General features: G+C 42.8%; 1 protein-coding gene across 1 annotated transcript; it reads right to left on the minus strand.

The window, feature by feature from the left end:
* Positions 1-19,998: 19,998 nt before the first annotated feature.
* LOC147973212 (uncharacterized) lies at positions 19,999-20,526 on the minus strand. The gene has a single exon (XM_087524607.1). It carries the CDS (start codon positions 20,524-20,526, stop codon positions 19,999-20,001), a length of 528 nt encoding a protein of 175 aa, XP_087380733.1.
* Between the last annotated feature and the right edge of the window lie 253 nt (positions 20,527-20,779).

The following is a 20,779-nucleotide window of genomic DNA, read 5'->3' on the forward strand; positions in this document are numbered from 1 at the left end:
TTACGGAAATCAATCCTGCGCGGACAGGAACGAGATCTGCAGCGGGGAGATATCCTTGTGTTTGGAGACTGCTCAGATGGAGGCGTGAAACTGAGTAGCTTGACCAGTCACCTGGGAGGGGGCCATGAGGGCGCGAGGAAGAGCCTGAGGCGTTGGCCATTTGACCTGAGATTTCTCTGTGATGGCTTTGGTTTCTCGCTGGGGGGGGGGGCTGGTGGATTGACCACCCTTCGCGTTCTTGATCTATTAAATAGGCGTGCCTTTTGGTGCTGAAAGGGCGTTTTTGTAAAAGCAATGCTGGACTGCGCGCCTTCTAAAGGGCGCACGCAGGTCGATGTTTGTCTTCAACCCATGATAAAAATTAATTCTGGGGGGTCCCACTGACTTGACGGAGATCATCGGCGACCGAACTGTTAGAGCGGCCGAACAAGAACAAGTTGAAGAACTCGCCTCGCAAGCCAAAGTTTGTGGGATGCACAAGACGACTGATGATTACAAACCTTGATGTTGGAGACCAGTTCGGGGGCTACTGAGGGAGTCCTGGACTAAGGGGTCCACGGGCCGCCAGCCTACTTCTTATGGGCTAGATAGGTGGGCCGCTGTGTGACTACAGTGGGGCCAAACTACCAGGTGACTCCGTGACCGAACAGGAAACCCTTGGAGTCTTGGTGTATCCTCCAAGACTTAACAGAAGATCTGGCATGTTTGTTTCCTTTGTTATAACCAACCATGTGTAACCCTAGTACCCCTGGTGCCTATATAAATCAGAGGGTTTTAGTCCGTAGGGGCTAGTGTTGGGGAACGTAGTAATTTAAAAAAATTCCTATGATCACGCAAAATCTAACTAGAAGATGCATAGCAACGAGAGGGGAGAGTGTGTCCACGTACCCTTGTAGACCGAAAGCGGAAGTGTTTAGTAACGCGGTTGATGTAGTCGAATGTCTTCATGATCCAACCGATCCAAGTAACGAACGTAGGGCACCTCCGTGTTCAGCACACGTTCAGCACAATGACGTCCCTTGAGTTCTTGATCTAGTAGAGGGTCGAGGGAGAGTTTCGTCAGCACGACGGTGTGGTCATGGTGTTGATGATGTGATCCACGAGGGCTTCGCCTAAGCACTACGACAATATGACCAAGGTAGTAAACTGTGGAGGGGGGCACCGCACACGGCTAAGACAATTGATGTTTTTCCTTTGGGGTGCCCTCTGCCCACGTATATAAAGGAGGGGGAGGAGGAGGCCGACCAAGGGGGAGGCACGCCATGGGGGAAGTCCTACTAGGACTCCAAACCTAGTAGGATTCACCCCCCTTCCTTCCAACGGAGAGGGGGAAAGGGGAAAGGAGGGAGAGGGAGAAGGAGAAGGAAAGAGAGGGGTTGCGCCCCCTCCCCTTGTCCAATTCAGATTGGGGCAAGGGGGGCGCGCCCCACCTCCTATGGTCTTCCTCCTCTCCTCCACTATGGCTCATTAGGCCCAATAACTTTCCTGGAGGGTTCCGATAACCTCCCGGTACTCCGAAAAATCCCTGATCTTCTTCGAAACCATACCGGTGTCCGTATATAACCTTCCAATATGTCAATCTTTACCTCTCGTCCATTTCGAGACTCCTCGTCATATTTGTGATCTCATCTGGGACTCTGAACAAACTTCGGTCATCAAAACACATAACTCATAATACAAATCATCATCGAACTTTAAGCATGCGGACCCTACGGATTCGAGAACTATGTAGACATGACCGAGACATATCTCCGGTCAATAACCAATAGCAGAACCTGGATGCTCATATTGGCTCCTACATAGTCTACGAAGATCTTTATCGGTCAAACAGCATAACAACATATGCCATTCCTTTGTCATTGGTATGTTACTTGCCCGAGATTTGATCGTTAGTATTATGATACCTAGTTCAATCTTGTTATTGGCAAGTCTCTTTACTCGTTTCGTAATGTATCATCTTGTAACTAACTCATTAATTAGTTACATTGCTTGCAAGGCTTATAGTGATGTGCATTACCGAGAGGGCCCAGAGATACCTTTCCAATACTCGGAGTGATAAATTCTAATCTTGATCTATGCCAACTCAACAAACACCATCAGAGACACCTGTAGATCATCTTTATAATCACCCAGTTACATTTTGATGTTTGATAGCACACAAAGTGTTCCTCCGATATTTGGGAGTTGCATAATCTCATAGTCAGAGGAACATGTATAAGCCATGAAGAAAGCAATAGCAATAAAATTAAACAATCATTATGCTAAGCTAATGAATGGTTCTTTTCCATCACATCATTCTCCTAATGCTGTGATCCCGTTCATCAAATGACAACACATGTCTATGGTTAGGAAACTTAACCATCTTTGATTAACGAGCTAGTCTAGTAGATGCTTACTAGGGGCACGGTGTTTTGTCTATGTATCCACACATGTATCACTTTCCGGTTAATACAATTCTAGCATGAATAATAAACATTTATCATGATATAAGGATATATAAAATAACAACTTTATTATTGCCTCTAGGGCATATTTCCTTCAGCTAGAACAACCACCACCCGACTAGCCTAGGGTTTAGTTAAACTCCACGACCTTAGTTAAGTCATCTCGGGTGATCAAGTTCAACTCCACGGCCTCGAGCACTTCCTCATCTCCATCAACCATACTCTTCCGGTGGTGAAACCCTTAAAAAGTTTTCTCTAAAAAACCCTTAAAAAGAGACGAGGCTCTGATACCAATTGAAATGATCAATATGGCTGACTAGAGGAGGGCCAAATAGGCAACTACCAATTTTTAGCTTTTCTTAACAAATTAGGTTTAACAACAAATAGATTGTCTAGATGTGCAAATAGGTGAGCAACCTATATGATGCAAACAACAACAAGAGCAAGCAAATAATACAACACAATAATAGCTTGCACAAAGTAAAGGTAAGAGATAACCACAAGTGGAACCGGTGGAGACTGATACGTCCATTTTGCATCATGCTTTTATATCGATATTTATCGCATTATGGACTGTTATTTCACTTTATGTCACAATACTTATGGCTATTCTCTCTTATTTTACAAGGTTTACATAAGGAGGGAGAATGCCGGCACCTGGAATTCTGGTCTGGAAAAGGAGCAAATATTAGAGACCTATTCTGCACAACTCCAAAAGTCCTGAAACTCCACGGAACGTCTTAAAAGAAATAAAGAAAAATCCACGCCAAAGATGAAGGCCAGGGGGCCCACACCCTACTCACGAGGGTGGGGGGCGCCCCCCTAGGGCGCGCCCCCTACCTCGAGGCCCCCCTGTTGGCCCTCCGACGCCCATCTTCTCCTATATGAGGTCTTTCGATGAGAAAAAATAAGAAGGAACTTTTCGCGATGAGACTCCGCCGCCACGAGGCGGAACCTTGGCGGATCCAATCTAGAGCTCCGGTAGAGCTGTTCTGCCGGGGAAACTACCCTCCGGGAGGGGGAAATCATCACCATCGTCATCACCAACGCTCCTCTCATCGGGAGAGGGCAATCTACATCAACATCTTCACCAGCACCATCTCATCTCCAAACCCTAGTTCATCTCTTGTATCCAATTCTTGTCTCAAAGTCCGAGATTGGTGCTAGTAGGTTGCTAGTAGTGTTGATTACTCCTTGTAGTTGATGCTAGTTGGTTTATTTGGTGGAAGATCATATGTTCAGATCCTATATGCATATTATTACCCCTCTGATTATGAACATGAATATGTTTAGTGGGATTATACTTTGTTTGGATATGATTTGGCTTATGCATCTTTGAGATCTATAAGAGGCCAAATCATAGCTGATTTTATTACTAAACATCGGATTAATGTCATGCATAATATTAATATTAGCCTTGTCTCTCTAGTACTATGGGGATTATGTTTTGCTGGTTCAATTCATAGCAATGGCCAAAGTGTTGGTGTTGTTTATATATCTCTTTACGATACTAATTTTGAAGCCTCATGCCGCTTAGAATATTTTTATGCATGATTAATCAAGGCCAAATATGCATTGTTATTCGGATTGACTCTTTTACTTGCTATAGGTGCTATACATATTGAGGCTTTCGGTGATTCTTTATGAGTAGTGCAACAAATATCCAAGGGTTATCAATGTTTTGACAAATCCCTTATAGTTTATCTGGGGGTATGTCTAGATGCAAAATTTACCTTGGGTTGCATTAAAATTGTTCATATATTTAGACATGACAATTGGAGATAGTTGTCTTAGTAAGCATCCGGTTACCACGTCGGTCATGGTGTATTGCACATCTATCAATAACCGATGCTTATTCTTGCCAACATAGGTAAGGCCGTATTGGAGCTCACCACCTCGGCTACTAATGAAACTTTTATGCAGACAAAGTAAGGATTCGAGAAAGTTCATTGTTGATTATCTGCAAGATCCTAGCAGAAGGGTGGACAATATGGTTGATGGTTGGTCTTGACATGCATACCTATGGAACTTTATAGTCGGGTTAATGGAGTTGGGAAAGTCACCCAAGCTTGCATCAAAATATTCACACAAGCAATGGCTGATATAAACTTATCGTCCTAAGCATATGCAAAATGGCCGATGGAGTGTTGACATCATCCTTAGAGAAAGCTATGTGCAAGTTATTTTTCGGCACACAAGCTTTGCCGAAAAATAGGGGGGGGGGGTATGTGTTGACACCAGATTTTGGCACGGTCAAGAACTTATTTAAGATGGCCTCAAATGGAGAAGTGATTTACATAAAAGAGTTCCGTGTTGTTGATATGAACATCTTTGAAGTTTGGGTCATCGCCGTCCGATTTCATCTCGAAGGCCGAAACTATGCTCAAAGTAGTAAGATCTTATATTCAGAGTACAGTTTGGCCGATTAAGCCCCCAATACGACCTCAAATGGAAAAATGATCTACACGGGTTGTCTTTGTCTCGTCGAAACGATCGATTTTGATATAAAAATCGTCCAAATCCGAGTTCGTATGCAAAAGTTAGAGCAATCGGAGTGCAGCTCTGTCACGAGGCGAGATGTGGCGCGCCCCACCACACATATGTCTGATGGGTAGCGCGAGCGAATAGCCTGTTTTGCGCGACCGGTTGGACCCTCAAGATGATATCTGATCAAAAAACGTTCAACATGAAAGTTGTTCGTCTCGTCGAAACGGTCAAGATTGCTTTTGGGTCGTTTCCATCCGAGATCATTTACCACCACAAAAAAGACCCGCAAGGTGCAGTCAGTTTAAACCGAACAATTTTGAAAAGTTCGGATAAAACCAATCCGAATTTGACTAGAGTTTTGGACCTGAATCCAAGCCTTTTCCTTGCACGGGAAGTCCAGCCGCCTCTTATATATCTAAGGGGTGACGGCCGATTGAACAACACATAATCGACCTATCAATATATCATCTTTTTACCTTTACCTTTATCTCTCTCCCTTGTTCTTCTTCTTCTTCTCGTTCTTCGTTCGTTCTTCTTGTTGCAGGGCAGCGAACCTCGAGGCCCTAGGGGCGGTCAGGCCGACCTAGGGCAGCCCATAGCCGCCGCACACCCTGACGGGGTCCCTCCCGGGCGTGTGAGGTTTCGGGTGTACAAAAGCGCCCGCCGGATTGTCTTGCGTACCGCGCTTCCGGCGGGTCTCCTTCGACGTGAGTTGCAGTGCATCACCCCCGGCATCGAGGATACACGGTGACGCATTCGTGTGCAAATAGATCGATCAGAAAGGATAACTTTGAGGTGGTTTCGTACCCTACAATAATCTCTTCGTTTGTTCTCCGCTATTAGTGACTTTGGAGTGACTCTTTATTGCATGTTGAGGGATAGTTATATGATCCAATTATGTTATTATTGTTGAGAGAACTTGCACTAGTGAAAGTATGAACCCTAGGCCTTGTTTCAATGCATTGCAATACCATTTATGCTCACTTTTATCATTAGTTACCTTGCTGTTTCTATATTTTCCGATTACAAAAACCATTATCTACTATCCATATTGCACTTGTATCACCATCTCTTCGCTGAACTAGTGCACCTGTACAATTTACCATTGTATTGGGTGTGTTGGGGACACAAGATACTCTTTGTTATTTGGTTGCAAGGTTGCTTGAGAGAGACCATCTTCATCCTACGTCTCCCACGGATTGATAAATCTTAGGTCATCCACTTGAGGGAAATTTGCTACTGTCCTACAAACCTCTACACTTGGAGGCCCAACAACATTTACAAGAAGAAGGCTGTGTAGTAGACATCAAGCTCTTTTCTGGCGTTGTTGCCGGGGAGGTTAGCGCTTGAAGGTATATCTTTAGATCTTGCAATCGAATTTTTTAGTTTCTTGTTTTATCACTAGTTTAGTCTATAAAAGAAAACTAAAAAATGGAATTAAGGTTACCTCTATGCTTCATCTTTTTAATGTCTTTCGTGAAAATAAGGATTCTGAAAATTGTGCCAAAGTGTTAGAAGAAGAATGCATTAGAATGTTTGGCACTAAATCTTTGAATGATGAGCATGATTGCAATGTTGTTAATATGAATTCTTTGAATACCCATGATGCTAATGATATGCAAAGCCACAAGCTTGGGGAAGCTATGTTTGATGAAGATGATATTTTTTGTTTCCCAAGTTTCGATGAGAAAATTTATTATGATGATAGCATGCCTCCTATTTATGATGATTATATTGATAAAAGTGGAATTGGAGAGGTCATGACTTTATTTAGTAATGATTCCACTATTTCGGAAGAGGTTCCAATTGATTATGTGAACAAAGTTGCTATCTATGATGATTATTGTGACGACTTGTATGCTATAAAGAATAATGATATCCATGAAACTTTTCATAATAATTTTAATTTTCAATTGGATTATGCCTCACATGATAGTTATTTCGTTGAGTTTTCTCCCACTACTATTGATGAGAATAGATTTGCTTATGTGGAGAGTAATAAATTTTCTATGCTTATGGATCATGAAAATAATGCTTTATGTGATGGTTATATTGTTGAATTAATTCATGATGCTACATGTAATTATTATGAGGGAGGAACGTATGCTTGTAGGAATTGCAATAATATCGAGTTTCCTCTCTATGTGTTGAAAATCTTGAAGATTTGCTTGTTTTACCTCCCTATGCAAGTTGATTCTTGTTCCCACAAGTTGTTTGCTCACAAAATCTCTATGCATAGGAAGTTGGTTAGACTTAAATGTGCTATTCATATTCTTCATGATGCTCTCTTATGTTTCAATTCTTATCTTTTATGTGAGCATGATTGAAATCATTATGCCTAGCTAGGGGCGTTAAACGATAGCGCTTGTTGGGAGGCAACCCAATTTTTTTTTGTTCCTTGCTTTTTGTTCCTGTTTGGTAATAAATAATTCATCTAGCTTCTTTTTAAATATGGTTTTATTCTTTTAATTAGTGTTTCTTCCAAGTAGAACCTTTGGGAAGACTTGGGTGAAGTCTTTGTGATCTTGCTGTAAAAAACAGAAACTTTAGTGCTCACGAGATTAGCTGCCATGTTTTACTGGAGAGTGATATTAAGTTGATTCTTTTTGCATAGGATTAATAGACAAATACCTAAGGTCCACCTATTTATTTGAGAATTTTATGAGTTCCATAAGTATACGTTTGATACATATTACTACAGACTGTTCTGTTTTTGACAGATTCTGTTTTCTATGTGTTGTTTGCTTATTTTGATGAATCTATGAGTAGTATCGGAGGGTATGAACCATATAGAAGTTGGAATACAGTAGATATTACACCAATATGAATTTAGAATGAGTTCACAACAGTACCTAAGTGGTGGTTTATTTTCTTTTACTAACGGAGCTCATGAGTTTTCTGTTAAGTTTTGTGTTGTGAAGTTTTCAAGTTTTGGGTAAAGATTCGATGGACTATGGAATAAGGAGTGGCAAGAGCCTAAGATTGGGGATGCCCAAGGCACCCCAAGGTAATATTCAAGGACAACCAAGAGCCTAAGCTTGGGAATGCCCCGGATGGCATCCCCTCTTTTGTCTTCGTTCATCGGTAACTTTACTTGGAGCTATATTTTTATTCACCACATGATATGTGTTTTGCTTGGAGCGTCAATTTATTTTGTTAGGATTTTCTTGCTGTTATTTAGAACAATGTTTTTCATCTTTTATTTCAATAAAAGTGGCATTGATGGCCTTTACAATGCCTATTTTACAACTCTACATGTTGTTGTTTGAAAACAGAAAGTTTACCGCTGTTGGAAAAATTCCCTAGAAAATTCAGAATGTGATAAAATGTTGAAACCTTTTGCATAATAAGATTTGATAAATTTAATACAGCGGGAATTTTCTTTCATAATTTTTGGAGCTAGGGAAGTATGGATCTTGCTGCATTCTTCATAGACTGTCCTGTTTAGGCAGATTGTTGTTATGTTTGCATTGTTTACATATGTTTGCTTGTTTAATGATTCTATTTGAGGATAGGACTATTAAATATGCGGAGGCATTTAGTATGCAATGTTGATTAATAATTTTAGTGATTTGCTACAGTAGAGTATGATAAGGTTTTTGCATTGGTTTATACTAACTTATCTCACGAGTCCTTGTTGAGTTTTGTGTGGATGAAGCTTTTGAGATTTAGGGACACCGTGATATGAGGGGAATTAAGGAGACACAAAAGCTCAAGCTTGGGCATCCCAAGCTAATATTTCAAGAAGTCTCAAGCGTCTAAGCTTGGGGATGCCCCGGTTGGCATCCCACCTTTCTTCTTCGACAACTATCGGTTAGTATCGGTTGATCCTAAGTTTTTGCTTCTTCACATGATGTTTGCTATTCTTAGGTCATTTTATTTTGTTTTGCTTGCTGTTTGAATAAAGTATAAATATCTGAAATTATTAAATGGGAGAGTATTCACATAGCTAAATAAGTATTCGACTACTCATTGATCTTCACTTATATCTTTCGGAGTAGTTTATCATTTGCTCTAGTGCTTCACTTATATCTTTCTAGAGCACGGTGGTGGTTTTATTTTATAGAAATAGATGAACTCTCATGCTTCACTTATAACATTTTGAGAGTCCTTTAGAACAGCATGGTAATTCACCTTGGTTATAAATTTTAAATGCTAAGAGAAGTTTGATACTTGATGATTGTTTTGAGATATGAAGATGGTGATATTAGAGTCATGCTAGTTGAGTAGTTGTGAATTTGAGAAATACTTGTGTTAAAGTTTGTGATTCCCGTAGCATGCACGTATGGCGAACCGTTATGTGATGAAGTCGGAGCATGATTTATTTATTGATTGTCTTCCTTATGAGTGGCGGTCGGGGACGAGTGATGGTCTTTTCCTACCAATCTATCCCCCTAGGAGCCTGCGCGTAGTACTTTGTTTCGATAACTAATAGATTTTTGCAATAAGTATGTGAGTTCTTTATGACTAATGTTGAGTCCATGGATTATACGCACTCTCACCCTTCCACATTTGCTAGCCTCTCTATTACCGTGCACTTTTCGCCGGTATCATACACCCACCATATACCTTCCTCAAAACAGCCACCATACCTATCTATTATGGCATTTCCATAGCCATTCCGAGATATATTGCCATGCAACTTTCCACCATTCCGTTTATTATGACACGCTCCATCATTGTCATATTGCTTTGCATGATCATGTAGTTGGCATTGTATTTGTGGCAAAGCCACCGTTCATAATTCTTCCATACATGTCGCTCATGAGACATTGCACATCCCGGTACACCGCCGGAGGCATTCATATAGAGTCATATTTTGTTCTAAGTATTGAGTTATAATTCTTGAGTTGTAAGTAAATAAAAGTGTGATGATCATCATTATTAGAGCATTGTCCCAATGAGGAAAGGATGATGGGGACTATGATTCCCCCACAAGTCGGGATGAGGCTCCGGACAAAAAATAAAAAAAGAGAGAAAAAAGAGGCCATAAAAAGAGAAGGCCCAAAAAAATAAAAAATAAATGAGAGAAAAAGAGAGAAGGGGCAATGCTACTATCCTTTTACCACACTTGTGCTTCAAAGTATTACCATGATATATTCATGATAAAGAGTCTCCTATGTTGTCACTTCATATACTAGTGGGAATTTTACATTATAGAACTTGGCTTGTATATTCCAATGATGGGCTTCCTCAAATTTCCCTAGGTCTTCGTGAGCAAGCAAGTTGGATGCACACCCACTTAGTTTCTTTTGTTGATCTTTCATACACTTATAGCTCTAGTGCATCTGTTGCATGGCAATCCCTACTCACTCACATAGATATCTATCGATGGGCATCTCCATAGCCCGTTGATATGCCTAGTTGATGTGAGACTATCTTCTCCTTTTTGTCTTCTCCACAACCACCATTCTATTCCACCTATAGTGCTATGTCCATGGCTCACGCTCATGTATTGCGTGAAGATTGAAAAAGTTTGAGAACATCAAAAGTATGAAAATTTGCTTGGCTTCTCATCGGAGTTGTGCATGATTTAAATATTTTGTGTGATGAAGATAGAGCATAGCCAGACTATGTGATTTTGTAGGGATAGCTTTCTTTGGCCATGTTATTTTGAGAAGACATAATTGCTTAGTTAGTATGCTTGAAGTATTATTATTTTTATATCAATATTAAACTTTTTTCTTGAATCTTATGGATCTGAATATTCTTGCCACAATAAAGAAGATTACATTGATAAATATGTTAGGTAGCATTCCACATCAAAAATTCTGTTTTTATCATTTACCTACTCGAGGACGAGCAGGAATTAAGCTTGGGGATGCTTGATACGTCTCCAACGTATCTATAATTTTTTATTGTTCCATGCAGTTATATTATCTGTTTTGGATGTTTATGGGCTTTATTGTACACTTTTATATTATTTTTGGGACTAACCTATTAACCGGAGGCCCAGCCCAAATTGTTGTTTTCTTGCCTATTTTAGTGTTTCGAAGAAAAGGAATATCAAACGGAGTCCAAACGGATGAAACCTTCGGGAGAGTTATTTTTGGAACGGAAGCAATCCAGGAGACTTGGAGTAGACGTCGGGGAAGCTTCGAGGAAGCCATGAGGCAGGGAGGCGTGCCCTACCCCCTGGGCGCGCCCCCCACCCTCGTGGGCCCCTCGTGGCTCCCCTGACCGACTTCTTTCACCTATATATATCAATATACCCTAAAAACATCAGGGAGTAGAATAGATCAGGAGAACCTCCGCCAGAAGCCTCCGTAGCCACCAAAAACCAATCTAGACCCGTTCTGGCACCCTGCCGGAGGGGGATCCCTCTTCGGTGGCCATCTTCATCATCCCGGCGCTCTCCATGATGAGGAAGGAGTAGTTCACCCTCGGGGCTGAGGGTATGTACCAGTAGCTATGTGTTTGATCTCTCTCTCTCTCTCGTGTTCTTGAGTCGACACGATCTTGATGTATCGTGAGCTTTGCTATTATATTTGCATCTTATGATGTTTCTCCCCCTCTACTCTCTTATGATGAATTGAGTTTTCCCTTTGAAGTTATCTTATCAAATTGAGTCTTCAAGGATTTGAGAACACTTGATGTATGTCTTGCATGTGCTTATCTGTGGTGACAATGGGATATCACGTGATCCACTTGATGTATGTTTTGGTGATCAACTTGCGAGTTCCGTGACCTCGTGAATATATGCATAGGGGTTGGCACACGTTTTCATCTTGACTCTTCGGTAGAAACTTTGGGGCACTCTTTGAAGTTCTTTGTGTTGGTTGAATAGATGAATCTGAGATTGTGTGATGCATATCGTATAATCATACCCACGGATACTTGAGGTGAGATTGGAGTATCTAGGTGACATTAGGGTTTTGGTTGATTTGTGTCTTAAGATGTTATTCTAGTACGAACTCTATGATAGATTGAACGGAAAGAATAGCTTCGTATTATTTTACTACGGACTCTTGAATAGATCGACCAGAAAGGATAACTTTGAGGTGGTTTTGTACGCTACAATAATCTCTTCATTTGTTCTCCGCTAATAGTGACTTTGGAGTGACTATTTGTTGCATGTTGAGGGATAGTTATATGATCCAATTATGTTATTATTGTTGAGAGAACTTGCACTAGTGAAAGTATGAACCCTAGGCCTTGTTTCAACGCATTGCAATACCGTTTGTGCTCACTTTTATCATCAGTTACCTTGCTGTTTTTATATTTTCAGATTACAAAAACCATTATCTACTATCCATATTGCACTTGTATCACCATCTCTTCGCCGAACTAGTGCACCTATACAATTTACCATTGTATTGGGTGTGTTGTGGACACAAGAGACTCTTTGTTATTTGGTTGCAGGGTTGCTTGAGAGAGACCATCTTCATCCTACGCCTCCCACGGATTGATAAACCTTAGGTCATCCACTTGAGGGAAATTTGCTACTGTCCTACAAACCTCTGCACTTGGAGGCCCAACAACATCTAAAAGGAGAAGGTTGTGTAGTAGACATCAGGGAACTTTGGACATATCCCGTCTTAACTATGGGATTATCTCCTTGATTCCCAAGGTACCGGGTGCGGCGGATATTAGACAATTCCGCCCTATCACAGCCTCAATGTGATATTTAGAATCTTGGCCAAAGGGTACGCTACTAGGGCGGCCCTTATTGCGCCCCGGATCCATCACCCAAACCAATCGGCCTTCACGAAAGGCCGATTTTGTGGCACCCCAGCTCAGAGCGACCGGTTTACCCTGCATTACCAGCCCAGAGACCATGTCTTCTGGCAACACACAACATATTGGTATAGAAAACAACCGCTTTATTGATGCTAGCGGAACAGAGTTCATATTACAACAGCTGTCGAGGCCAAGCGGAACACTCAGTGCGGCTGAACAATATGTACATTATTTAGTGAACATAAAGGGGCCTCGATCCGAACAACTACTTGGTAGTGGAATAACGTCGTAGCGAAAGCTCCATTTCACAGGGACACCGATGTGGACATGATCTAGACTCGAACAGCGCTCCTTCCCAACGAGACTTTCCTGAAATCTGGCATGACACGCCAGGTCAGTACATTGAATGTACTTGCAAGCTCACAACAAGCATAATTATAATGACAAACAATATCATGATATTTAACCAATTATTAATAATGCAACACTATATGCCAACATGTTGTGATCATACATCGAACGTCCCTCAGGACAACTTACCAACCGTGATCATTCTCAGATCACAAACACACCACCAACGTCGTAAAACACACCACCATCGTGGTCTTTTACAAAATGACTCGTGATCCTTACAGCGATCACCACCATGACTAATATCTGATCCCAATTTCCTCGATGGCCTTTCTGCCATCATCAACAATGCAAAGTTTATAGCTTAGTGTGCAATTTTTATTAATCGTTGACTCATGGTGGGACCTACTACAAGGTTTCCGTAACCGTGGACGCGGCTATCGATAGATTATACACTCTGCAGAGGTAGCACACTGCACCCACACCACGGAACCCATGGCCTCGCACTCCCATTCGGGTGGACCAATGGCATTCCGACAAAACCCCTCCATTGCCACATCACTCTCCCGGCCACTCCGACCCAAATCCCCAACGGGCTAGTCCTGGGTGGCCCCGTGTCTATCAAAGACACCCCGACCACCGTCGTGGCCAACTCCCACTTGGGGATACTCCCACTTGGGGACTCGGTACCATAATCTCATCAACAAGCACACAAGGTTATGCCTGCCTGCCGGGCCAGGGCTAACACGACATAACCTTCCCTAGATGGAGGCACCGACCAGAGGCCATGTCAATGGACCGAATCAAGGCCTTCCCATAAAGGCAAATGTGGTTGCACTAGAAAGAAACTCGATTCAGTGGCACCGTGACCCAGTCAACGGTGTATTCTAGTTGAGTTATATTCAGGTTCAATTGTTAACAATGACCAGTGTCATAGCATGCCATGAAATGGAAAACAACACATGCATCATATACTGATCAACATGACAGATGTCATCCACATTCACACCAAGCATAAACGTCAACAACTCAGATTACTTTACTTGCTCAAACTGACTCTTACTAGTCAAAAATATTTTTGTCACAAGTTTTCATAAATTTTCTTACGCAAGAAAGTAACTCCGATAAATTTCTTATATGTTTGACAAAAGACTTTACTATCAATAACTCTTAATTTATTTATCACTAAGTTGGGTTCAATCATTCTGTAAAACAAGTAATATGCTTTAACAAGTATTTAACAGAACATTTTCTCACAAATTTTTACCAATTTAGGAAGGCAAAAACATAGCTAAATAATTACTAACATGCATAACAAAATTATTTCTAACATCACCTCAAATAAATTTTAACTTGCCTTACCCACTTCAACTATTATGTAAATCAAGCATAATAACTAACCAACATTTAACAGAATACAAATAACTCAATAATTATTTAAATGCATGGATTAATCAATTCATTCAAGTAAGAAAATCACAAATATTGCAATGGCATCATGAAAATGTTGCTTTGGCTTGCCTTAGTGCAGATGAGGTTCACAAGCCTCCTGGTGATCCTCAAGACAAGCCTCACCTTCTGAAAATAATTTGAAACACAAAAAGAAAATATCAAGGACACTTCTGAAATTCACCAAAAATTCTAAACAGCTCAGAAAAATCTCATCTTTGGTGAGCTGTTAGATTTTCTTTCGAAGAACACAATGCAAAAAGAATCAATTCATTTGGACTTATGGTTAAAAATTTATAACTCTTTGAAGTGTTCTGTAAATTCAAATGAATTTGAATAAAAAGAAAAAGACTGGGAGGGTGACGTCGAAGGCGTAAAGCCCAGGGGCGCCACCACTCGTACCGCTTCGCACGCATACTGAGTGGCTGACTAGTGGGCCCCGCTAGTCAGGTGGAGGAAGAGGGGGAGAGAAACAGAGACGGCCGCGGCTTCGCTGGAGCTCTCGCCGGCGACGAGGGCTCTTTGGACAAAACGAGAGGGAGGGATGGCAAGAGGAGGTCGAGGCGCACCTGCCCATACCCGTAGCGTGGCTAGGGGTGGTCGGACGGCGTCAGAATCTAGCTCGCGAGTGGAGGCAGAACGAGGAGGTCGTCGGAGTTGAGGAAGACGGCGAGCAGAGGCCGCTACAGGGGATCCAAGCGGGCGAGACGGCCTCACCGGAGAGAGGCGGAGGTCCTGGAGAGGTCACCCAGGCCTAGGAGGGGCTGGAGCTCGGGGTCGGGGGCCCGAGGCCTGCCCGGCCAGGCTACAGCTTCCTACTCGATCGTGGAGTGTGTGTGTGAGTGCTGGAGGATGCTCAAGGAGGTTGGGGAGGGGCTCTATATATAGGCGAGCGGCGAGGGTGCTTTGGGCTCCGACGGTGGACACCTGTCCACGGCGCCCGGCGACGAGCGTAGTCAATGAGAGGGGGAGAAGGTGACGGAGGACACGCGGCCGCTGTGGGCGAACCGAGACGAGCACAGGATCAAGGGGGTGACGACGAGCACAATGCACTCCCCACTGTTGGGCTGGTCGGACCTTGCCCATGCTCGCTGCGGCGAGCTCCGGCATCGGCGAGTGCCAGGGCAGAGTTAAGGGTGTCGAGACGATGATTGTGGAGAGTTTTGGCAAGGTTGGGCAGGCGGGGAAGCGAGCACGTGAGCAACAGAGGCTCGGGCGCGTCGCAGAGCGCGTCGGCTGCATGCCAGCACGCCTGGACGAACGCGGTCACCGCGTGAACTATGACATCAGGTCGATCTAAGCGTAAACTCAGTGTCTGGCATGTTGTTCATGGTAGTTTAGAGTGTTACCACGATTTGGTTTGGCTCCAGATGCAGTAGAGAAGATTTTACAAGTCTGGTAAGTTTCTGGATAGTTACTTTGTGATGTTACTATGGTCAAATAGCTGGGAGTTTGGAGCTGTGCTTTGGAGGCTAGCTTAGAGTTACTAAGGTAACTATGCACAAGAAAGATCAGGTCAAAAGGAGCAAGTAAAATGGTAGTTGTTGTAGAAACCACCATTTCTATCCAGAACAGAAAAGATTTTCTGTAGCAAAAATAATCCAAAAGTGATGAAATATTTTTTCTCAGGGACGTGCCCTAGGGTCCCTAGAATATTTGTGAATTATCTTAGAATTTCCTGAGCCATAAAAATTAGGGTTGCTTTGGAGCAAACAGATTTGCCTAAGGGTTTTTGAGAGGAAATGCTCATTTATGAAAAATATTCCAAAGATTATTTTGAGGTGGATCCGAAGTGAAATGAGGGTCTGGGAGAGAAATGAAGCACTTGGGTGAAAGCCAAGGATGCCCAAGTGTTTAAGTCCAAATGAAAAGACTCAAGAACTCCAAGTTTCAAAAAAAATTCAAATGAAAACTCAAACAAATAAGAGAGGGCAAAAACCAGGCTGTCACAAACCTCCCCCACTTAGAATGAATCTCGTCCTCGAGATTCGGTTGCTTGGGAAAACCACTCTGGATACTGACCCGTAAAGAATTCTTCCTGCTCCCAAGTTGCTTCGGACTCTGTGTGATGCTCGCACTGAACTTTGTAAAATTTTCTGACTTTGCTGCGAGTGACCCTTTCCACTTGATCCAAAATTCTGAATGATCTTTCTTCATAAGTTAAATCTTTTTCCAATTCTATCTCAGCCATTGCAGTCCTTTTCTCAGGCGGGGATATGCATCGTCTCAATTGTGAAACATGGAATACTTTGTGTATGTCTACCAATTCCGGGGGTAGTTCCAGTTGATATGCAACCGTACCCACTCGAGACATAATCGGGAATGGACCAATGAATCTGGGTGCCAACTTTCCACGAGTCTGAAATCACTTAACTCCTTTCATAGGAGTGACTCGGAGGTACATGTGTTCCCCGGGTTCAAAACTGACCTGCCGATGCTTTGCATCATAATAACTCTTCTGACGGGATTTGGCCAATTGCATTCGGTCTCTAATTTCCCTAACTTGTCTCTCAGCTTCCATCATGAGATCTGTTCCGAAGATACGGCTATCTCTAGCTTGAGACCAATTTAGAGGAGTGCGGCACTTACGACCATATAGAGCTTTATATGGCAACATCTTGAGACTGGTCTGAAAACTGTTGTTATACGAGAACTCGGCGTATGGCAAGCAATCTTCCCATTTAGCTCCATTCGCTAGCGCACAGGCTCGCAACATATCTTCGAGTATTTGATTTACTCGCTCTGTCTGACCATCCGTCTGAGGGTGATAAGCAGTACTATATTTCAGTGTTGTCCCCAAGGCTTGATGGAGACGGGACCAGAAAGTGGAGGTAAACAAAGAACCTCTGTCGGAAGTGATAGTCCGGGGTACTCCATGCAGACTGACGATTCTGGATACATACAGTTGTGCAAGTTCATCTGCTCTGTATCTGGTGCTGATCGGGATGAAGTGAGCAACCTTGGTGAGAGTGTCCACTATAACCCAGATTGCGTCTTTGCCTCGCTGAGTCCTAGGCAATCCGGTGATGAAATCCATGCAAACATCATCCCATTTCCATTGTGAAACTGGCAGTGGTTGGAGAAGTCCGGCTGGCTTCTGATGATTTGCTTTCACCTTGTTGCATATGTCGCAACAGGCTACAAAATAGGCAATGTCTTTCTTCATCCCATCCCACCAGAATATTTTTTTAAGGTCTTCATACATTTTTGTACCTCCCGAGTGAATGGAATACGAGGACTCGTGTGCTTCTGACAAGATTTTCTTCTTCAAGTCCGGTTGATTTGGTACACAAATTCGTCCACGAAATCGGAGGGTACCGAATTTGTCCTTGAAGAAATGTGGGGGCTGCCTTGCTATCTGGCCCTTGGCATATTTTTGTAGCTCGGCGTCACCTGGCTGGGCCTTGCGGATTTCCATTTCAAGTGTGGGGGTAACTTCTAAAATATTAGCGAGGCCAGCATCCACGATGACCAAGTTGAGCTGAGCAATCTCTTCTTGAAGTTTGGTAGGCAATGATGTTAACATGACAGTTAAGCTGACGGGCTTTCGACTGATCGCATCGGCAACGACGTTGGCCTTGCCGAGATGGTAATTTATTCCAAGGTCATAATCCTTGACCAACTCTAACCATCTTCGCTGACTGAGATTTAAGTCTAGCTGAGTGAAGATGTACTTGAGGCTTTTGTGGTCAGTAAAAATTTGGCACCTTTTTCCAATGAGATAGTGTCTCCAAATTTTTAATGCATGAAGCACTGAAGCTAATTCCAAATCATGTGTAGGATAATTTCCCTCATGTGGTTGTAACTGTCGGGAGGCATATGCTACTACCTTGACGTCTTGCATTAGCACGCAACCAATACCTTGTCTGGAGGCATCACAGTACACATCAAAGATGTGATAAATTTCTGGAAGAGTTAATACAGGTGCGGTTGTCAGACGTGTCTTTAGCTCATTAAAACTCTTCCCACAGTCCTCGGTCCACTTAAACTTTGTATCCTTTTTGAGCGGCTCCGTCATGGGTTTAGCAATCTTGGAAAACCCTTCAATAAAGCGGCGATAGTACCCAGCTAATCCGAGGAAACTCCGGATCTGTGTTACAGTCGTGGGTGGTACCCAATCGAGCACATCCTTTACTTTGCTTGGGTCCATGGCTATACCTTCGGTGGATAATATATGTCCGCGAAACCCAACTTGCTTGAGCCAAAATTTGCACTTACTGAATTTGGCGTATAACTGATGGTCGTGGAGTCGTTGTAGAACTGCTCGAAGGTGACCCTTATGCTCTTCTTCACCCTTGGAGTAAATGAGGATGTCGTCGTTGAAGACTACCACAAATTTGTCTAGGAAGTCCATGAACACTTTGTTCATCATATGCATGAAGAAGGTAGGGGCATTGGTGAGACCAAAGGACATCACGGTATATTCGTAAAGACTGTATCGTGTAGTGAATGCGGTCTTAGGAATATCTTCCTTTTTTAGTCTTGAGCTGATGATATCCGGTCCGTAAATTGAGTTTTGAGAATACTTTAGCTCCACTGAGCTGATCAAAGAGATCATCAATCCTTGGCAGTGGGTATTTATTTTTGATGGTGACCTCATTCAGCTGGCGGTAATCTATGCACATACGGAGACTGCCATCCTTTTTTCCCACGAAAATTGCAGGTGACCCCATGGTGAAGAGCTGGGACGAATATAACCCTATTGGAGTAATTCGTCAAGCTGTTTCTTTAGCTCCACTAATTCTGATGAGGGCATCCGTTAATACTTCTTGTATAATGGTACGGTTTCGGGCACAAGGTCTATGGCAAACTCCAGTTCCCGATCTGGTGGCATGCCTGACAGTTCTTCTGGAAACACATCAAGGTACTCACTGACCACAGGAATAAATTCCAATTCAACCATCATGGTGCAAACTAGTTCTGGCTTGGGTACATGCTTGCGAGCATAGAATTTGGTGAGCTGCCCATTCAGACTGGTCAAATTGACTTCTCGGGTTGCGCAGTTTATACAAACTTGATATTTGGTCAGCCAATTCATACCCAATATAATATCCAACTGCTCAGACTCAATGATTATCAAGGATGTTGGAAAGTAGACCCCGTTGATATTGATCTCCAGATCACGGCAGACTAGATTGCTCTTCACTATAGATCCTGGGGTTTGTACCAGCATATTTTTGGCCAAAATTGTGCAATGAAAATTGTTTTGGGTGGCAAAACTCCGAGAAATAAAAGAATGGGAAGCCCCAGAGTCAAATAAAATTACTGCAGGTATGTCATTAACAGAAAACATACCAATGACGACTTCTGGCTTCCCTTGGGCTTCATCGGCAGAGATATGATTCACGTGCCCAGTGAAGTTTTGCTGGGTTGGCTCTGACTCCATAAAGTTGACTTGTGGCCTGCTTAGGGCATTCACCTTGTGGTTCTTGGGGCATTGTTTGGCATAATGTCCGTGCTGCCCGCAAATGAAACAAGTATTATTCCGCTGGCGCTCCTCATGTGTTGGACTGGTTACAATATTCTTGACTTGAGTGGTGGTCCTGTTAGCATTCTACTGCCAATTTGGCCGGTATTCCACCTTAGTCTATTGCCAGGTACGAGCCTTTTGCACAGGTTGTCCATCCTTCTTTGGCTCAAACTTGCGCTTGTTGTCGTTGTTAACAGGCCTATTATCTGATATAAGCTTGTGTTCCCGTTCAGCAATGAACGCCTTGTCTACCAAGGTTTGGAAATCCGTGAAATCGAACATACTAAGAACACACCGGAGTTGCGGATTTAGACCTCCAAGAAATCTGTAAATCTTCCTTTCTTCAGTGGCCACGCCACATAGAGAGTAACGGGATAAATGATTGAATTTTTGCAAGTACTCAGCCACAGACTGATTTCCTTGGACGAGCGCGAGAAATTCACGCTGCTTGGCCTTCATAACTCCAGTAGGGATGTGATACTTGCGGAACTTATCCTTAAATTTTTCCCAAGTGACTTCCTCATCAATTGGCCACATGGCTTTTGTATTTTCCCACCATATGGCAGCTGCGCCTTCAAGGTAATGGGTTGCAAATGGGACTTTATCATTTCCTTCAGCACGTGCGATCTCAAGCTTTTTCTCCATGGTGCCAACCAATCGTCTGCGTCCAATGGGTCAACAACCTGACTGAAAGTTGGTGGATTAGTCCTTTGAAAATCTGACAGCTTTGAGTGATGACCATTCTGATTTCCATTCTGTCCAACCATAGCTTGCACACTTCTCAATATTTCAATCAGATCATTGTTCCTTTTCTCTTCAAACATACGCAGTACTTGCTCGGTGGAGGGAGGATCAGGTGGTGGAGGTGGTGGCTGAACGTACGGCTCGGGAGAATATC

Source organism: Triticum urartu, chromosome 5A (genome assembly GCF_056163025.1).
Source record: "Triticum urartu cultivar PI428250 chromosome 5A, HENAU_Tu73, whole genome shotgun sequence".
Classification (NCBI taxonomy): domain Eukaryota; kingdom Viridiplantae; phylum Streptophyta; class Magnoliopsida; order Poales; family Poaceae; genus Triticum; species Triticum urartu.